Below are 18514 nucleotides of genomic sequence, written 5' to 3'. Positions count from 1 at the left end.
CCGCCCATTTGTTTCGATGATTTAAAGTCAGCTACTCACAGCACAAAAGTGGAGTTCATTATAGGTTGAATGCTAATTATAATCAAGCTGGAATTTTTCTTCTTCATTTTATTGCCTTAAAGTTATTTGCTCTGGCAGGAGCTATGCATATTTTTACACGTTTTAGTTTATTGAGAGCTCAAGGGGTCGGCTGAAGCGCACTAGAAAGCATATAAAAATATTTGTTATAAAAATAAGCACCTCAAGGTCAAGTGCTTAAATTCAAACCCTTTCTCTTCAATGCCTTAATGCACTACTTTTAAAATAGCTGCACTTAAAACTATAATCTACCCATAAACACTTAGTGCATTTCGCTTTCTGACAGCGACAATTGCTAAATTACACTTTGAATGATTAATTGAACAAGTGGCGCAAACAGGCGTTGCGAAAGGAAAAGGAAAAGGGAAAGCGAAGCAAAAGAGGACGGGGCTGAACGAAATGCTAAAAGCCATTACTCTAATAATATTTGACTTGAATCGATAACTTGTCTAAATTGCAAATAGCTTTCGGGGGTAGCCAGAAGTTGAAGGAGTCGCAGGGGATAGGCTAAAGAATAAACAAGGAGCTGGCAGGATAAACAGCTGGCAGACAGGGCAGAGTGGAAAATAAACAAGCCGAGTGCAGTGAGACAAGTCAAGGAAGTGGAACCTGAACACCGAACACTGAACACTAGAAACCAGGTAACGTAATCAAGACCCAGACGAAGACCAAGACCAAGACCGAGAGCCTCTCACCGGACCGCCTTGACAGTCAATGCCAAAACAATTGAGGTTGGGCCGCCACAGGGTTAGGGGAAAGGGGTCTCGAGGGGTCAGAAGGACGAAAAGGACGAAAGGACGTGTGATGGGAACAGACATTTGCTCGAGCAGCACGTATTTGCCTTTGTGGCAGCTGCCTCGAGACTAGAGGCTAGCGACTCGAGACTAGAGACCCACATCGGGACAGGTCCGCCGCCATGGAAAACCCAGACCAGACCCAGGGTCTCGAGGCCGTTAGGAAACTGACTAGCCCTAGCCCCACTAAACGAGTGACACACTTCCGTAACTTTCGAGGCCAAGAAGTGGGCATAGCAATTCTGCTATGTCGTGGCCTACAGCCTGGTTCCAATGACACTTATTTCCGCATTTCCGTACACCAAGAAATTTCGTAGCACTCATAGGAAATTTTTCCTAAACCATCATAATTTAAATTCCGAAATATTATTATTTGACATGTCTGCATTACAGATATAATTAAGCTTACTTTAATATATTTCCTTTAAGATGACATATAGATTTTTAAACTAGTATAATAACAAGATATAAGTTTAAAATATTTTTTGGTATTTTCCAGCAGTAAGGAATTTAGGTTTAAGTTTACCAATAAAACATCATGGTATACAACCTTTTCATATCATATTTTAAAAGCCGAAAGAATATTATAATTTATTCGTACAGATATAATCAAGAATGAAATATATATTTTTTAACTATTCATTTTCCAGCCAAAAATAATTTCTATTTAAATTGTTTATACCACGTTAACATCAAAGGAGCTAAGTGTTTACCAATAAACCGTCATTTGAAACGTACGTGTGATCGATCATTTGGCACCCTTATTAAGTTCATAAAGAGCATCCATAATGAGATCGGGGCAAAGGCGGAAGTTTCGAATGCACTTCTGTAAATTGCCTGACAGATTGCCGTTGTCGTTCCCTGTTTCGTTCCTCGCATGTGAGCTGCCAAGTAAATTGTGGCCCGATGGAGGGACTGGGCCCATTATTCATTCATCGATTGTTTGCATGCGACCAACTGTCTGCAGGACTCGAGGAGGTGGAGAAGGAGAAGGACCTCCCACAATATACGAGCGAAAGCATTTGCCCGTATATTATTTTTAAGTAAATGGCAATGCTAATGGATTAAGAAATGCATTTTTCATAGTCGTCACCCGGTCTTTGTCGGTTTAATATTTAATTCGCCGCGCACGGCAGTCGCATTGCAATGGCATTGTGAAAGCTTTCTTGCACTTTAAGTGGCCGCAGGTTCATTTGCAAGGCGCAAAGTAAGTGCCATGTAATTTATGTGCCGCCTCGCTGACACTGCAAAAGAGTGCGAAAATTGCCGCAAGTCAGAGCCCCACTGCAGTGGGTGGGGAAGTGGGTGGGAGAGTGGCTTTCACGCCATGGTTTTTCCATCTTTTCATGGCGACTTGAATGGCGCCGCCCCAGTGTCCTTTTGTCGCATGCTTACTCCTGCGACGGCTTAAAGCCTTTGAGGGGGCTTTCTGAATGCACGCTTTCACAGAGTATTTATTTAATTAAGGAGTCAAAGAAGTCGTCGCATGCGCCTGCATGCAAAAATAGCCCAAAAGTGAGAGGGAAAATCCATCGGACTCTGGGAAATCCAGCCCCATCATTGGCCACTTCATTTATCAAGCTTTGACACTGACAGGGCGTCCGAGTTTGCATCCAGTTTCGCCTATCCTTTTCGGGATTTGATTAACGAGCCGTGGCTTCGGACAACTTTTGGCCAGCTCCTAGTTATCCCGGCCAACAACAACAGCGGCAGTGCGGAATTGTCAAGTCATATTTCATTTTTGGTCAACGCCCACGACGGACAAATTCGAATGAAACATCATATCGCATTTGTATCTCGTTTTTTTGCCCAGCTACAAGGGTTTTTGGAGCTGGAGGAGCGGTTTACGGGTCGAGTGTCAGGCGACAAACAGCGACGCATTTGCGTGGCAAGTTCGGCCCTGTCCTCCCACTTCAAGTTGACTGTCAACAAGCGGAGCGACCTTGTCGCAAAACTTACCTGAGCACTGGGAAAAAATGGGTGCAATAAAATATAAATCATCCATCTTAAAAGTCAGGAAAAAGCAACTATTCTTAAAAAATTACTGTCTGTTAGTGAAAATATTATAAAATTAAAAAAATCTTAAAGCAAATTGAGCATGAAAAAAATGATTTTTATCAAACCAAAGCTCTTTAAGTCTCACAATTTTTGGGTAAGAGCTTAAATATTTATTAGTTCGTCTGTAGCTTTGGGATAAAAAAACACAATAAAGCCACAATTTGAAGCATTTTCTTACAGTATATCAGCTAAGCGCACTTAAGAACAGAAAGCCCAATACAGGCAGCAGCACGTGCTTGCCCTTTGACAACGCGGCGTATGCGTAATGCGACCTAAGAACCTCGCTTTTCTCTTCCTGCCGCCGGTGCGGTACTCCTACTGTTTTGGCACGTGAGTTATATTATAGACAACCGAGCAACCAAAAATTATAACGTTAGGCTCGAATAAAATGCCAGGCACGTTTTAGCTGCCTTTGGCTTAACTGCGACTGCGACTCGAATAATTGGAGCGACCGAGGCGAGGCAAGGCTCTTGACAGCCCACTTGAACATATTCAACGGTCGCGACCGCCAGACGACGTGACGCGGCCCAAATTGGAATTATTGCCATCATGTCACTCGATTAGTGGCGTTAAATTGCCAAAGCTACCCCTCATCTCCGGGATCTGGGGATCTGAGGATGCCAGGATGCCGGAATGCCAGGACCCGCGATGGAATCATTTGCATCTGCTTCGATACGCTCGCTTCGTTCGAGTAAAAATGCGTCTGCTTTGCATTCTGTTTAGCGCCTTATTGTCGTCCTGGCTGCTGCCGCCGGCTATCATTTAATATCCTGTCACTTGGGGACTGCCTGGACAGGCCACAACTTGGAAGGAGAGCCTTCTTTCACATTTCTTTAGTGGCCCCTCAGCTTAAAGATATGTTTAAAATGTTTTTAAACACATCAAGGCAAGTTGAAAAGGAACTTATAAGGTGTTTGCAGTTGCTATTTGTGAAAATAATATTATTTTATTGATTCAAATTGAACTAGCCACATTTGAATTGGTTTTACAATTTGCCTGTGGACCTCCTAAATTGTTTTCACAAGTCTTCTAATCATTGCCAAGCCCAAGGCAAATTCTTGATGAAACAGAAAACAAACGAGACGGTTGCTGCCTAAATTTGTATTTTACCAATTTGGAAATGGCTTTAATAAATCACTTTAATGGGTAAACAATACATTAAATGCTTGGAATATTTCGACCAAAGGTATACAAGTATATTTATGAAAAAGGATACCATTGAAAGTGATACACATGTAAAATTTATTTAGTAAATATTTGAAAAAGTATTTAAATAAATTCAAGAATTTACAAAACGATTGCCTTAGGGATTTGCAAAACATTTCAATAGTGTAATATGGTTTTAAATTTTACAATGATGCATTCAGGTTTTATATTGGCCTATTTCTATTTCTATGCATGCATAATAATTTTTGTTTATTTTGTCCATGCTGAGATTGTGCTATGAAACCCATTGCTTGTATAGTGCAACCGAAATCTCCGGTTGCAGGCACAAACACAAATATCTGGACAACAGAAGCCACAATGGGAAAATTTATATCGTGTAAATTACATATCCATATGTGCAAAGTTCTTCGGCTCCAGAAATTCTCATTTAATTAAATTCCCATAGTCCCCTCTCCTTTCGTTCGGCATATCAACATATTGTTGATTTTTTGGCCTGACCATTTTTGGACTTTCATTAAAGCCGAAGCACCAGCTACTAGGCAAATATAAACAGAACCAGATATGCAAACCAGCATTTGGAGTGCCTTCAGACATAAAACTTAATTTTCATGTAGTATTTCTGGTCTAGCTTACCAAGTCAGCATGTTGTGAAGTGGCTCTTTTAAATTGTAATGTAGGTAACAAACTGGAAATTTCACCCAGCACATGCTGCTTGGGTAAATATTGAAAGTGACACGTGTCGAATAAGGTCTGCAAATATAATGAAATAACTATAGAAAGGTGTATCTTTATGCTTTAATACATTTCTACGCAGTAAAGTAGAATTCAGCTCACGGGTTTAGGCTCAGCGAATTTCTGGTATTTTTAGATCAGCGGCTTTGAGTTCATAATGCCAAATCGAGCATACAAAGCCGGGGCGTCACAGCAAAGTCAATTCAAATTATGCATAAATCTCAATATAATTGACATTGAACGACAAACTTTTGCTACTTTGCGTTGAAATTTTACGAGACTATTTTTACCATTTGAGAGGGCGTCTTCTGGTCCTAGACAGGCCATTATATCCCAGTCAAGCCCAGTGGCCCACACAAACAGTGTCGAAAAGTTGGCCAACGTGAATGAAAGGATGATTTTGGTTTACCCAACTTCCACTGACTTTTCCTTATTTTGTATATTCGCATACATATATGTATGTGCCATTTTTCGTGTGTGCCTGTTCATTGTGAAAATTATGCGAAAAGTTTCTGGTTGGCCTGAAAACGACGGCTGAAAGTATATTAAATTTAGCATTGCACTCGCTGCACTTTCGCCAAATCTCAGCCACAAAAGCCCCTAAAATAGCTCAAAAGCATTTTGCGGTTTTGGCTTTCCGGCCGGGGGTTGAGTGTCCATTGAGACTGTTCTGCGGTTGTCCGGCTGCCTGAAAAAGCGATACAAAAATGTTCTCCCCCGAAAGTTTTCTTCCGGTCTTTGAATGGAGAGGGTAAATATGGCTAAGAGTTGTGAAATTATTTTTAAAAGGCCATAAAAACTAATTGTTGGAAAATGTTTTTCGCAAAGAAGTCGAAAGATAGTTTTAAGTGAGTGTTCCTTAAATGTTAAAGTACAATGGCTTAAACGATACCAACTAAATTTTAGATAATAACTTTCTAAAGTTGTTTCTGATCCCTCTATTCTTTAGAATAAAATATTTAACAGCCTTCTTCTTCAAAATGAACGAATTTAAATATCTCAAAACTTCGAGAAACCCCTAGAATAAATGCTTATGGTCCTTATAGCATTAAGTGCCTTGCCTTTACAGCTTATTTGATTAACTCAAAGTGGTAGATGGGGAAAATGCGAATTAAGCTGTGCCAGGGAAACATCTGCAGCTGAAATACTTATCAGTGTCGTGTGTTGGTTGTCGCATAAATGTCTCAAAAATATGCTCTTGTGCGGCCGAAAAACAAAACCATAAAGATGAAATATGTGTGTGAGGCCCATGCATTGCTCAGATGCTCACATGCTAAATTCGCCCCGACGTCGACATCTTGTAATTTTATTTTATTATGCCCAAAAAGGACCAGAGCGTTGTGCCTGTGTCTCCTGTGTGTTTGGACCTTTTATATCCGCAAGGAGGAAAGTTTGTAATATCTTCCGATGTTCCGGTTGTCTCAACAAATTGGCAAGGAAACATACTAAATAAACTGCCGGCAGCCGGTATTGATGGCATGGCTAATGACCTTGAAAGAGATGTGAGACCCTTTTCCTACCTTATTGTTTTGGGGCTTGTTTTGGCAAAGTTTCATCATAATTTGATTGAAAACAGTTTGGCGACCCCGAACAAATCGAAAGCATTCTGTGGTTCTTGGGGGTATTTTCAGTTTTTTAAGTGATTTAATAATATTATTTCCTTTTAGAAACTTTCTTCACTCTCTTCCAAAATTTAAGGAACATTTTAAAGATATTTCAAGGACTTCCTATGAATCTTTGTTTTCCTGACCAAAACTTTTCTTCACTGATAAAAAGGCTCGAGAAGAATCCAGTTCGGAAACCTATAAAGTCAATACTAAACAGTCTTTGTTTTCCTCCTGAAAACTTTACTTATTGGCATGTTTTTCTTGCTGATATAAAACAATGGAAAGTTTTAGTTTGCGTGAGTTGTAACTAATAGATGCTGCTGGTGAAAATGCTGAATGGGTTTTCATTGGCTCAATATGTATTTAAGCAGAGTTGCAATAACTATGCGATGCACAGCAACAGCAACAACGGCAGCGGGGAAACAAAGGTATTACAAGTGCTTTGTAATCTATTTGAAAACTTTTCCCCCTTGGAAAAGGGGGAAAACACTCGCCTGCACGAGAGCCCAAACGAGAATAATAAAGCAGAAAAATGGGGTGCAAGGAGAAGGGGCGGAAAAGTCTGCTAAAGAGTCTATAAGAAAAACTCTCGTAATAGACAAACAATGAGTATAATGAAACGTTAAGGCGTCGTGTAATGACGCAACGGAAGCGAAGCAATTTACGTAAGCTTCCACGCCGAGTTAGGAGTTTAATGAATGCGAAGAATAGAGCGCTCAGCTTAATGACGGTGCTGAATCTGAATGGTTGAAAATCGGAGGGCGGAAAATCGAAGCAGTCGCCACTTTATATGCCACATTAGAGCAATGTCAATGGCAGGAGCAAAAGTTGCGGCGAAAAATGAAAGCCGGAAGGAAGCATCCGACACACAGACACCTCAACTCAGGCCACCTTTTCCTTTCCTTTCCCCTCTCGCCGACTTTTCGCGCTAAGCGAGGCGGAAACAGTACAAAAATAAAGCTGTGTAAATAGAAAAAGTAAAGAAGACGGGAATAGAATGGCACCCGGTATTTAATAGCACTCGACGAGACATCAAGAGCCACAACAATTATGGCAAAAGTTAAATGAGTTGGTCAAGTCAAGTCGAGCACTAAGATACTCTGGAATATTGTTAAAATATCATAAAAAAAATGGCATTTAAAAAATATGATATCATATTAATTATATAACTTATTTAAATTATACCAATACTTTTTAAAAGATTTTCTAAAATTTTGCATAGGATTTAACCCTCTTTGGCTACTTCCCTGACTACATAGATTTGTTACCTTATTTTATTCACGCCCTCTCTCTTACAACTTAAAGAAAAAAACCTTTACAAACCTTATAAAACGTATTAAATAGGGAAAATAAAGACCTGTTGAGTATTTGCTTCTCTCGACGTGGATTTATTCAGCTATTCAGGGGGTCCAAAGCTGTCGAAAAAGGAAAAAAAACAGACAACACACATAGAGATGGGTATTAAAAATTCAATACAACAAGAACAACAACAACAAAAAGTGTGCTTATAAAAACTTGTTAGAAATTTAATTGAATTTCGTGTCTTTTCCTTTATCTGTCTGTGCTCACCATGTGATTTTCCAACACAAACAACAATTTATTTATATATATTTGCTTTGGGACCCAGACAAGGACTATGGACCAAAGGGACACGAGCTCCCACTCATATGGATGTATGAAAATTTGTTGTAGTTTCAGTTTTCCGCCCCTTGCTAAGCTGGCAGCTGTCAATGGCGCGAGTTCTGGGAAAAGGAAAAGCGCTGAAGGTTTGCTTACTTGGTCTCGCAAAAGTTGAAGACTGTGCCGAGTTTTCCTGAGCATATGGATAAACACTCGCTTCATCTTAACATATGAGAAAAAAGCGACAAAGTTGTCAGTGGAAAATTTTTTAATATTGCTCACGTGGGATAAGCATATTTTGTGTATTTTTATCTGAAAAAAGAGAGTATTACAAGTTTTAGTTTTTCATATTCATCTCTCAAGTGAATTGATTAATTTTAAAATATTTTTATAAACTCTTTCCTAAATGCAAAATCAAAAATTAATTGAATTTTTATGGCATGCTTTTTATATTTAAGTCTTTAAGATAAACAAATTTAACTTTGACCACTGCAGTTAAAGAACCGTTTTATTTAAACCAGAAATGCCTTGTTAAATCAGACATAAATCGATACGAGTGTTTACCGCATTAAAAATGCAAATGCAATCAAAAAATCCAGCCAAATGAGGTAAATGCAGTGCTTTTTCTGTTTTTTGCGCCTTACTTTTTCGACTGCCAGCTGGCAGACATCAAAGGAAATCAGGAAATACTTGGCTCACTAAAAATAGAAGTGTCAGCGGCACTACAGAAATGCCCAACAAAGGAACCCAAAGGCAAAGGCCAAAGTCAGAGCCAAGCACTAGGAACCAAGCACCAACAACCTAGAACCGAGCACCTGGCAGCCAGGTGAGGACGAACTTGTGGGTCACACGGAAGCTAAAGCCATTTGCATTATTGTCAGCCACCCACTGAGTGGGTGGTGCGGTGGTATACGGTGGAGGAGGATCTTTGTGGATGTCGGGAACTTGAAACGAAATCAAAAGTCAAAGAAGGCGACAAGGGGCTGGAAATGAAGATGACTCTGTCAGGGCGAATTGCGTAAGGAAAATGATTTCACCGAGCCTGATAAGAAGGTCGTGATGGTCGGGATGGTCGTGGGCCACCCCTAATCGACCTCCAACCAGTGGTAACCTCGATTCACTGAACAGCTTTCGATTTCCGTTCGAGATCCGTTGGCCTGGGAAAATGCGTTTATGGCACATCGATGGAAATCGAAAGGCCATTAAATAGTTTACTTTATGCATGGCAGGCAGATTTCAGCCCTACGGTTATTTACTCGTCCATACGGCCGCATCCTCATCAGCATGATGATGATGAACCCGTCGAGCGCTTAGAGCCAAGTTAACATCAACCACATCAACAACTTTTCTTTTCTTTCCTCCATTCTTTTTTTTTATGTTGGTTGGTCTTGCACGTAGACACCGCATGTTCCGCTGTGAGTTCCTTGCCTTCCGGATTCCTAAGTGTCCTGGCCAGCAAGTTGTGCGGAAGTGTCTATCATATGCATGTTAATAGCTTCCCCTAGGAGAGTTCGTAAGAGAACCTTAACATTATTCGGTGATTTTGGGGATTTTGCTGTGCATTCCAAGCCAACTGCTTTTATAAAGCAGTTTAAGAGATTCAGGTTTTATAACTGTAATTTCTATCTAATAATTTAAACATTTCATTCCATAGAATGTATACAAATGGCCCCATATAAAATACTTTTTCAACTCTCCATCACTCGGCCAACAAACCATTTATATTTATGTTCAAATAAATCTCTCCCTTTAATATTGATATTTAATGTAATCCCTTCTCCATAACCATGCCATATGTTTACGCATAAAGTCCTCCTTCAATGCGACAACCGCAGCAACATTTTGATTAAAGAAAAAGTTGCATTTGTATCTGGAATCCCCTTGCGGATTTTTCGCATGGCGGTAATGTTTTTGCGTGCTGTCAACACAAATATTTGACCACATAACAAAAAAGTTACAGAAACAATGCCCTCAACAACAAAAGTTTGCAGCATCGGTTACAGCCGGCAGAAACAAATGAAATCAGCAAAAGCAAAAAAAGACCTTTTCATATTCCCCAACCATATTCGAATTTTTTTGTATTCATTAAAATAGTAAACGGAGTTATTAGTGGTTTTCCTATAACTGTGTATTTATGCATGCAGAAATTTTTAATATGGAAAATAACCAGTTATAAGTGTGAAATATATTTTAAATCTCACTATTCATCCATTTGTTACTGATACATAGGTATATCAAAATAATATGCCTATATTAAATATTCTAATAGATTTTTCCTGAAAATTTTTAAAACAGAATGAACACAAATGTCACCAATGCCCAATACCAAATACATCTCACAAGGGTCGAGGGTCACAGATTGAAGCACATACACCAGGACATATATATTCAGATTCCCCCACTATATATATCCGTATGAATAAACATATGCATGACCATGCAAATGTGTCGACGGGACGCGCGAAATGCAAATGAAAATGATATGTGTTTACATGCGAGTGGCGGTGGGGTACTAAGAGTCAAAAACTGTTGTCAGTCAGTGAAATAAAAAGCGAGGGACCCCAAATACCCGGCGGGACTAACAACAGTCATCTCTGGCCTCTTTTCGATGCTCCCCATAAATTTGGATGACAGCCGAGGTGACAACGTGTCAACAAGCGCCGCGGGCGACTGCCACGCCCACGAAATCACAACGCCCACACACATGGGTCATAAACCAAGCATCAAATGTCTGGCAAATCGGGCAATTAAAGATCCACTTTAAGGAGAGCCAGAAAACAAGCGCGCTCTTTAAATGATTGATTATTCGGCAGCTAAAATCGAGGCACATTAAATTTGTAGGAGCTTCTAGAACTGGCCTTCCGTCATCTGTCTATTTAACCTTAGTGCCAAAGGCGTAGAGGTTAGGGCTTTTCTACGTTTTTCGAAAAATAAAATAAAAAAAAGAAAATAATTTGTACATTTTTATAACTTTAATTAAGAACCCTGGTATATTACCAATCATTAAAAAAGTTTTGAAACTTCCAATCTTAATATATTCACGGGCTTTAAATTAATATTAATTACTTTTAAAACATTTATTTTTTTTGTGGTTAAATATGTCAAGTCCTTGCATATTTTCTAAGATCCCCCCCCTGAGAACCTTATCCTTGACACGCCTCTGTGATTTTTTCTTATCACGGGTGTTGCTGATGCTGTTATCGCCGTTGTAAGTGGCTGTCGCTGTCATCTGCCAGAGGCAGGGAAATAAAAGAAATGGAATGAAAGTCCCCACTTGCCCCCAACTCTAAGTTCAATTTGTTTCCCTCATATTTCTGTGATTTGTTATTGAAATTGTTATTGTTGCTGGTTGTGCGTGACAACAACAGCAACATCAACAACAACAGCAGCAGCAATGACAACAACGAGTTGCGCAGGCTTATTTTATAATCACAGCAATTTTCGAGCTTGGCTCAATGATTTTTTTCTGGGCTCACATATTTGCATTTTATTATCGCGTCGCCCTTTTTATTGACGCAAATCATTTAGGTTGTGTGTGTTTATGTGTGAGTGTGTGTTTATCCAAGTATGCGTGAGTTTTATTTGTCATCAGGTATTTGATATTTTATTTCTGATTGCCTCGGGATTTATGTGGATGTTTATTTTGTTTGCTTATTTGCCAAATATTTTAAAAGGATTTCCCACGAATTCATCCAATTTAAAGTGAGAAAAACACAAAGCAAGGTTCAATTATATTCATTGGCATGCAATGTAAATTTCATAAATGTTATTCAAAAGTTTATTTCCCAAACAAAAACTCACCGCTCCGCAAAATTAATTACATTTAAATGATTTCTGTAAAGCGATTTATGTAGGAAGCAGCTTTTAATTACATTTCAAATTCAAGTTTTAAATTAACTAATTAGTGAAATGTCACTGACTCATAATTAAACGGTTTACTTTAAGCGGCAGATGATCTTTTAATTTCTTGGGGCATTCCACTTCCATTCCTTTCTGTTTTTTCTGTGAAATCCAGAAATCGGTTAACCGAGGAAAAACAAACCCAAACCAATTCTTTTGTCCAGTCATTTCCTTCCTATTAAGTTCGTTTGCTGAGCAAACAGTTTTCAGCAGAGATGTATCTAATTGATGAAGGGCTGCTGATTGAAGAAACCGAAACTAAAATTGAAATCGATGCCGCCACAGAAACCAAAGTAGGGAAGTACAACAAAGGCTTTTTCACAAACAGGACCTCACACACACACATGTGGCCAACACACGCATAGTCCATAGTCCATTCATAAATCATCATATTTTCACCCGATTTTTGCCCATTTTTCGCATGGGAATTGTTTGCCTTGGTTCAGCAACGCGGAAAAAAGTACAAATATTTGTTATGGTAGCTCACACAAAGGCTTATGTTGTCATGGACCGGGGCATGCACACACTTACACACGCACATATATCATCCATTTTGTATGCACGCTTTTTTCTGCCGACATTGTTTTGTCATTCACTCAATTTGGCAAACAACCGAATCATTAGCTGGACCTGACCAGACCCTATCTTCCATTGGCCATCGTCCTCCGCCGCCGCCTTTATATCCACTTAAACTTACAACAAATTAAATAAGTTTCAACTCATTTACCAAGTCATTTTCCTGCCAACTTTGCTCGTCATCAGCTTCCCCGGCTATTTGTGTTTCAGTTTAGTTTTATGACGACCCCATTTTATCCCCGTTTCAGCCCCATTTCGGCCCCATGCAAAGCGAAATCTACACAAAAGAAATCAGCTAAAAATTTATTTACCCTGACTTTGGCAGCGGAACTGGAAAACGGGAAAGTTTTGCGCTTTTGTTTGAAATTTGTTTCGCATTTGTAAGTTGAAATGCCTTCCCCAAGAAAGGCGGCATAACACAGAAAATACAAAAAAATAAGACAGAAACACAAATAAAAGCTTTATCCTGCTCCTCAAAGGGAACCTAAGGAACCGGGGCACTGAGGTTCCACGAAAACCATCCCAGACAGACCCCAATCTCAGGTTCCGTTCGCCGCTTTCCCGGAAGAAACGTTCCCCAAGTTTTCCTTTCTTCATTTTTTTTAGCTGTCCAGTGCCAGCTTTTATTCAATTTAACCTGATTTCCCAGTTTCCTTCGGCTTTCAGGTTACAGCTTAAACAAATTTCCTCCATTTTAAAGGTTCGACTACCGTCTGCTGCCCAAATTGATCTTATTGACACTTTACTTACGGCCCAAATGGTCTGGGACGGCCCTATTTTTAGCCAAACCCAATGGCCGTGTCATTTGTAACGTTTTCTCCTCGGACCGGGGAGCTCAGCATTATTGCAATTTGAGCGCTTGATGGGCGCGGAATGGGGGACTGGAAAATATGGCCTGGCCATAAACAAATCCTTATGGTTGCTTTTCAGAAAGTAAGAGCTACGGCATTCAACAGATGCCAGTGCCTTTGAGGCTTTTGCGTTTAAAGTGGCTTCGGAAAAGTGGATGAAATTAAATGGCTTCGTCATTAGGTCAATTTGTGAAAAGTGAACATTTTATAAAAATGGTCTTACATTTTCGAAAACAGCCTGTAATTTCCTTCGTAAAGAAGTACAGGATATTACAGTGGAAGCGACTTGCTTTTTCATTATTTATTTATTTTATAATGGAAACTATATATTTCTATTCGTCTTAAAGCAAATAAAACCTAAGTTTCGCTCCACTCCTTTATCGATCCATCTTCGCCTCGAACTTATCTCATTTTCTCTACGCTGGCTCGTTAAGAATTTCCTTTTCCCAACGGCTATACGGATTCATGTTCGACCAGATTCTGGACACAAATCCCGCGCCCAAATCTCAGGGCAAACGCAAACAACAGAGTAAACACAAGTATCACTCACTAAATATGTATGCCGAATGCCGACCGAGAATTCAACCTATTTGCACTGAGAAAAAAAAGGAATATTTTATTTACAGATGGTCTGGTGTAAAATTACATTCATTATGTTTATACATAAACTAAAATGTGAGAATTACCATAATTTCAAACTTTATCTCTCTGGGTAAAATTGTATAAATTTCAAGAACCAATAACAAAGAGGTTGTGAGTTGTTGATTATTTTTTTAAACATATTTTTCTCAGTGCACACACAGTAGTATTTTTATGGGAAAAGGGCGAGAGTGCCGCGCTGAGTTATGACGTCCAACAGCTGTGCAAAACGATGGCCACAGCATCGGAAATAGCCGCTCATACATGTGGCCCAGTTGGTCTGAAATATGTTGCATAAGCCCCCTCGGGAGGGGAGGGGCGGGCAATATCATTTGGGCAGCTTACGATTGAAGCGGCGGGGTTCCCGGGGGGATGTGGGTGAAAAAAAGCAAGAGCAACGGAGTATTAAATAAAAATGGCCGGGCGACAGTTGGGGCTTGCATTGTTGCCAAACCAATCGTAAATCGTGGCCACTCATAGGTGGAAAGTATTGCAGCCACTTAATACAGTCATAAGTCGGGCGGGGAATATTTACAAGCTCACAGAGAAAAAATACAATGGAGAACTGCTTTATCCGCAGGATACTTCCCACTGGGCTCCGAGCATTGCCTCACCTGGATCTGCCTGGATGTCCTTTTCTGCACGGCCAGCATCATGCACCTGTGCACCATCTCCGTGGACCGTTATTTATCGCTGCGCTACCCGATGAGATTTGGCCGGAATAAAACACGCCGGCGAGTCACCCTCAAAATTGTTTTCGTGTGGCTCCTGAGCATCGCCATGAGTTTGCCGCTGAGCTTGATGTATTCAAAGGTGAGTAAATGCTATTGGTTCTATTTGAAATATTCTAAGATATTTTTTAAAACAAATTTCCAATTTAAAATTAGTTTTTTTTTAAATAAGTAATAAATATTAACTATAATATATTATTTTCTTTTGTAATTAGATCTTGAATAATTAGATTCTTATTTTGAAAATTCCAAGAAACCTGATAAAACCTTTAATTCCTTCTCTAAACTTTTCCATTTACCAATTTTCTTTAAATTTCCCTTAAAATTAAACACCCCTTAGACTGCAATGATTATATCCCATGTTAACCTAATAATTAAAGTCCAAACAAAGGCGACTGCCTAAATGTGTTGTGAATATGTCCTTTACTTACCCAAATTAATTCCAGCCCATGGCTTGCCATCTCCCTTTTCCCTTTTGATTCCAGAATCACGCCTCGGTGCTGGTGAATGGAACCTGCCAGATACCGGATCCGGTGTACAAGCTGGTCGGCTCCATTGTGTGCTTCTACATTCCGCTGGGCGTGATGCTGCTGACATATTGCCTGACCGTCCGCCTTTTGGCCCGGCAGCGCCAGAACTTGGGCGGTGGCCAGCAGACGGCAGCGGCCACCCCCGGATGGGCGAGTGGGTGGCTCGGGCAGGCACCGGCCTTGGGTAAGGATTGAGCTCCTATCTTGTACCACCTCCAGTAGTAGCAGTGCCAAAACGAAAGGCTGCAGCAGCTTAATATGATTTTCAGTTTGCCCAAAATTTGCATTTCGTTCTCGGTTGCACTTTTTTTGTACTCAAAACTTTACATGGCACTCGACAATAGTTGAGAAAGGGGGTAGCGTAGTGTTGAAAGGGGGAGGGGGATGATGAGGGGACAACACTAGACAAACAATGCAGAGACATGTGCCGGATACTCCCAGAATCCGTGTCCCAGGGATTTCTCGGGCCCAAAGTGCGACTAAGCCGCAGCAATGCACACAAAATTGACATTGCCGTCGACATTGAACCGGATGGATAGGGGTAAACACTCCAGAACAGCACTGCCACCCAACCACCCACTAGTACACACACAAGCCCAGCAAATGGGTGGAAAATCCGGCCCATATGTGTAGATAGCTAATTTCCACGTTGCCATGAATCGAAAGGCAGCAACGTAAATGGCTTGTAATGCTCTAAGAGCTTTTCAGCAGTGCTCAACTAGTTTTAAAACCAAAGTTTCAAGCTTTAACTTTTCAACGAGTGTTCGTAGGGCTATTTTAAAAATTTAAGAAGGGTTTTTCATGATATTTCACTTACTTAACCCAGTTATTCTATGGCTATAATGAGCCCACTCTACTCGAACGTTGAGCTAAAACAATCTAGGATCCTTCGTTTCAATTATCCCCCTGCAATTCAATAGACCAGATTCAATTTATTTTAAGCATAACTAAGTGGGTCCTAATGCCTTTGTCTGCCCGCAGAATTTATTCAGCAATGTTCCCATTTCTCATCCGATTGGATTGGCCTGAGCCCCAAGGGGACAGAGAGTAATTTTCTGAGGGACAAGCGGGAGCTGAGGATGCCGAAAGTCAATACAGACGGGGAATATTTAATGGACTGGTGAATGGCGAATGGTGACTGGTGACTGCAGCTGAATCGCATGCACTGCAGGGCATTTCTGCGATTCGTAGCGAGCATTTAGGGGCGGCTCAGAGGACGCGGTGTCCCCGATTCGTTTGAGTGGATTTGAAGCCTCAGCTGCAAGTATTTTAGGGTCTATGTGGGTGTGTGTATCCGTAACTGTGAGCGCTCAAGTGCGACTGTGTTGGTGCCAGGGATTTGGGCAGTTATTTTAAGCCAAATCTCTGCTGTAAAGCGTCCGCATTTTGGCCAGGCACGTAGTGGGAATTCCCAGATTGTTCATTTTACATAGAGAGAAAATGGAAAAAAAGAATACTTACTTTAAAAAAAGAGTGGAAATTATCTTATTTTATTTTACGAAAATTTAAGTAATTTTACAAGCTTATCCTAAATACAAAATTAGTTAAAGATGGTAGAAGTCATTAATCAAAGATTGCCGATTAAATTATTATTATTTATGGTCTTAAAAAAATATATTTCTCATCAGTAAGAAACCATAAAGAATTTGAAATCCTTATAATTTAATATAGAAGTTTAGGTAAATATATTTCTGAATATTTTTCTTGGTGCTCAAGTTAAAGGGGATACATTTTAGTGTGTGCTCGTGCGAGTTTATTAGCGCATTTGTGAACTTTCGTAGCGCACTATTGGGCTGACTGCAATTCAATGGAAACTGTAGACCCGTTTAACTTAACCCATGCTCCACAGAACGGCGATGCACCTGGCGCCGCCTACTGAAACCGGGTCCGGGGAACGCCTCCTCGGTGCTGCACGCCCACTCGGCCAATTCCACGGATACGGATCTTAGCACTTTGGACAACCACGAGCTTTGGCTGCCCGATTCAAGGTGAGCTTAGTGCTAGAGCCTGGGTAAATTACCATATTCACATACCAATATATTATTTGTATTTGCATTTGCAGCATAAAGGAGCCCACACCCACGACAATGACGGCTCTCCATCAGTTTGGAGCCGAGATGCTGAAGCTGTCCCGCGGCCTGGAGTCGGTGGCCTCGTCATCCACCACCGGTTCGCCCACCAAATCCGAATTTTCCATATCGAATCACCTGCAGCTGCAGTACCCCAGCAGTCCCCAGCGATATGCCTCCCACCACCACCAGCAGCAGTCCCACCAGCAGCAGCACAACCACCAGCAGCACGCGGGCAGCGTCTACCACCAGCAGACCTCGCCCAAAGGTCGCCAGGGAGCCGCCGTCCTGGGTCTGTCCACCACCACGCTGGGCATCGAGCGGGAGAGCACCCGCAATTCCTTGGCCAGCAGCCGCATGGGCGGCGAACAGAGCGACGGGTAAGTAGGGGGAGATCCTCGACGGGATGCCCATTAATAATAATAATAAGCTCGTGATGATGCTCTAAAGGTTTTAGATTTGACATAAACTGTTTCAATAAGTTCTAATGGAACGAGTTTTTACCTTATGACTGCTTTTCTCAGGTTTAATATCAGAGTAAATCTTTTTTATTGGAACCTAATATTTTTTCCAAGCTTTGTCAAAATTTTAAAAGAAACAAGAAATATTTTTAACAAATTAAATTTTCTTATTTTAACAACTCTTATATTTATTAAACTAGTTTTATATTTCTATGGGATTTAATTTATAATCATTAAGGGATTTCTATAGAATTGGTTAAAATTTTTTATCAAAGTTTAATACATTAAAATTTCATGGTATTTGGTAGATTTTCCCCAACTCTAACCTTATTAAATCTTCCTACGGTTGTAACTTGATGCACAAGAATAATTAAATTTGTTCCCGCCCCCCTGTTAACCAGCAACCGGAATCTGCATTGTCACAAATAATATTATCACAGACAATTAAATTCATTTAACTTTATCCTTTCCGTGCGCCACAAGTTTCGGTAATATTTTGTTAAACCCCTCCAAAGGACGTAGACAATTGTGTGTGCGAAAGAAATCCGGAGAAGTACCGGGAAAAACGTAAAGTTTCCCTCGTTCTTCACCTGACAAAAGGACAAACAGCTGCGACGGGCAAACCGTTTTGCCAGAGTGATCCTTTCTAGTCGCTCGCAGGTCCTTTTGTTGTCCCCGTCGCAGTCGCAGTCTCAGCCGGT

The 18514-nt window shown here is 40.5% G+C and overlaps 1 protein-coding gene across 1 annotated transcript in view; it reads left to right on the top strand.

Moving 5' to 3' along the window:
• Positions 1 to 18514, top strand: part of 5-HT2B (5-hydroxytryptamine receptor 2B) — a 47017-nt gene that overhangs the window by 22951 nt on the left and 5552 nt on the right. Inside the window, 4 exon segments of the mRNA XM_044394061.2 lie at positions 14603 to 14835; positions 15239 to 15467; positions 17133 to 17271; positions 17346 to 17732. Of these exon segments, the coding sequence (XP_044249996.2) occupies positions 14603 to 14835; positions 15239 to 15467; positions 17133 to 17271; positions 17346 to 17732 (988 nt within the window).

Source organism: Drosophila takahashii, chromosome 3R, assembly GCF_030179915.1.
Source record: "Drosophila takahashii strain IR98-3 E-12201 chromosome 3R, DtakHiC1v2, whole genome shotgun sequence".
In the NCBI taxonomy this organism is placed as follows: domain Eukaryota; kingdom Metazoa; phylum Arthropoda; class Insecta; order Diptera; family Drosophilidae; genus Drosophila; species Drosophila takahashii.
This window is presented reverse-complemented; position numbering and strand designations above follow the sequence as displayed.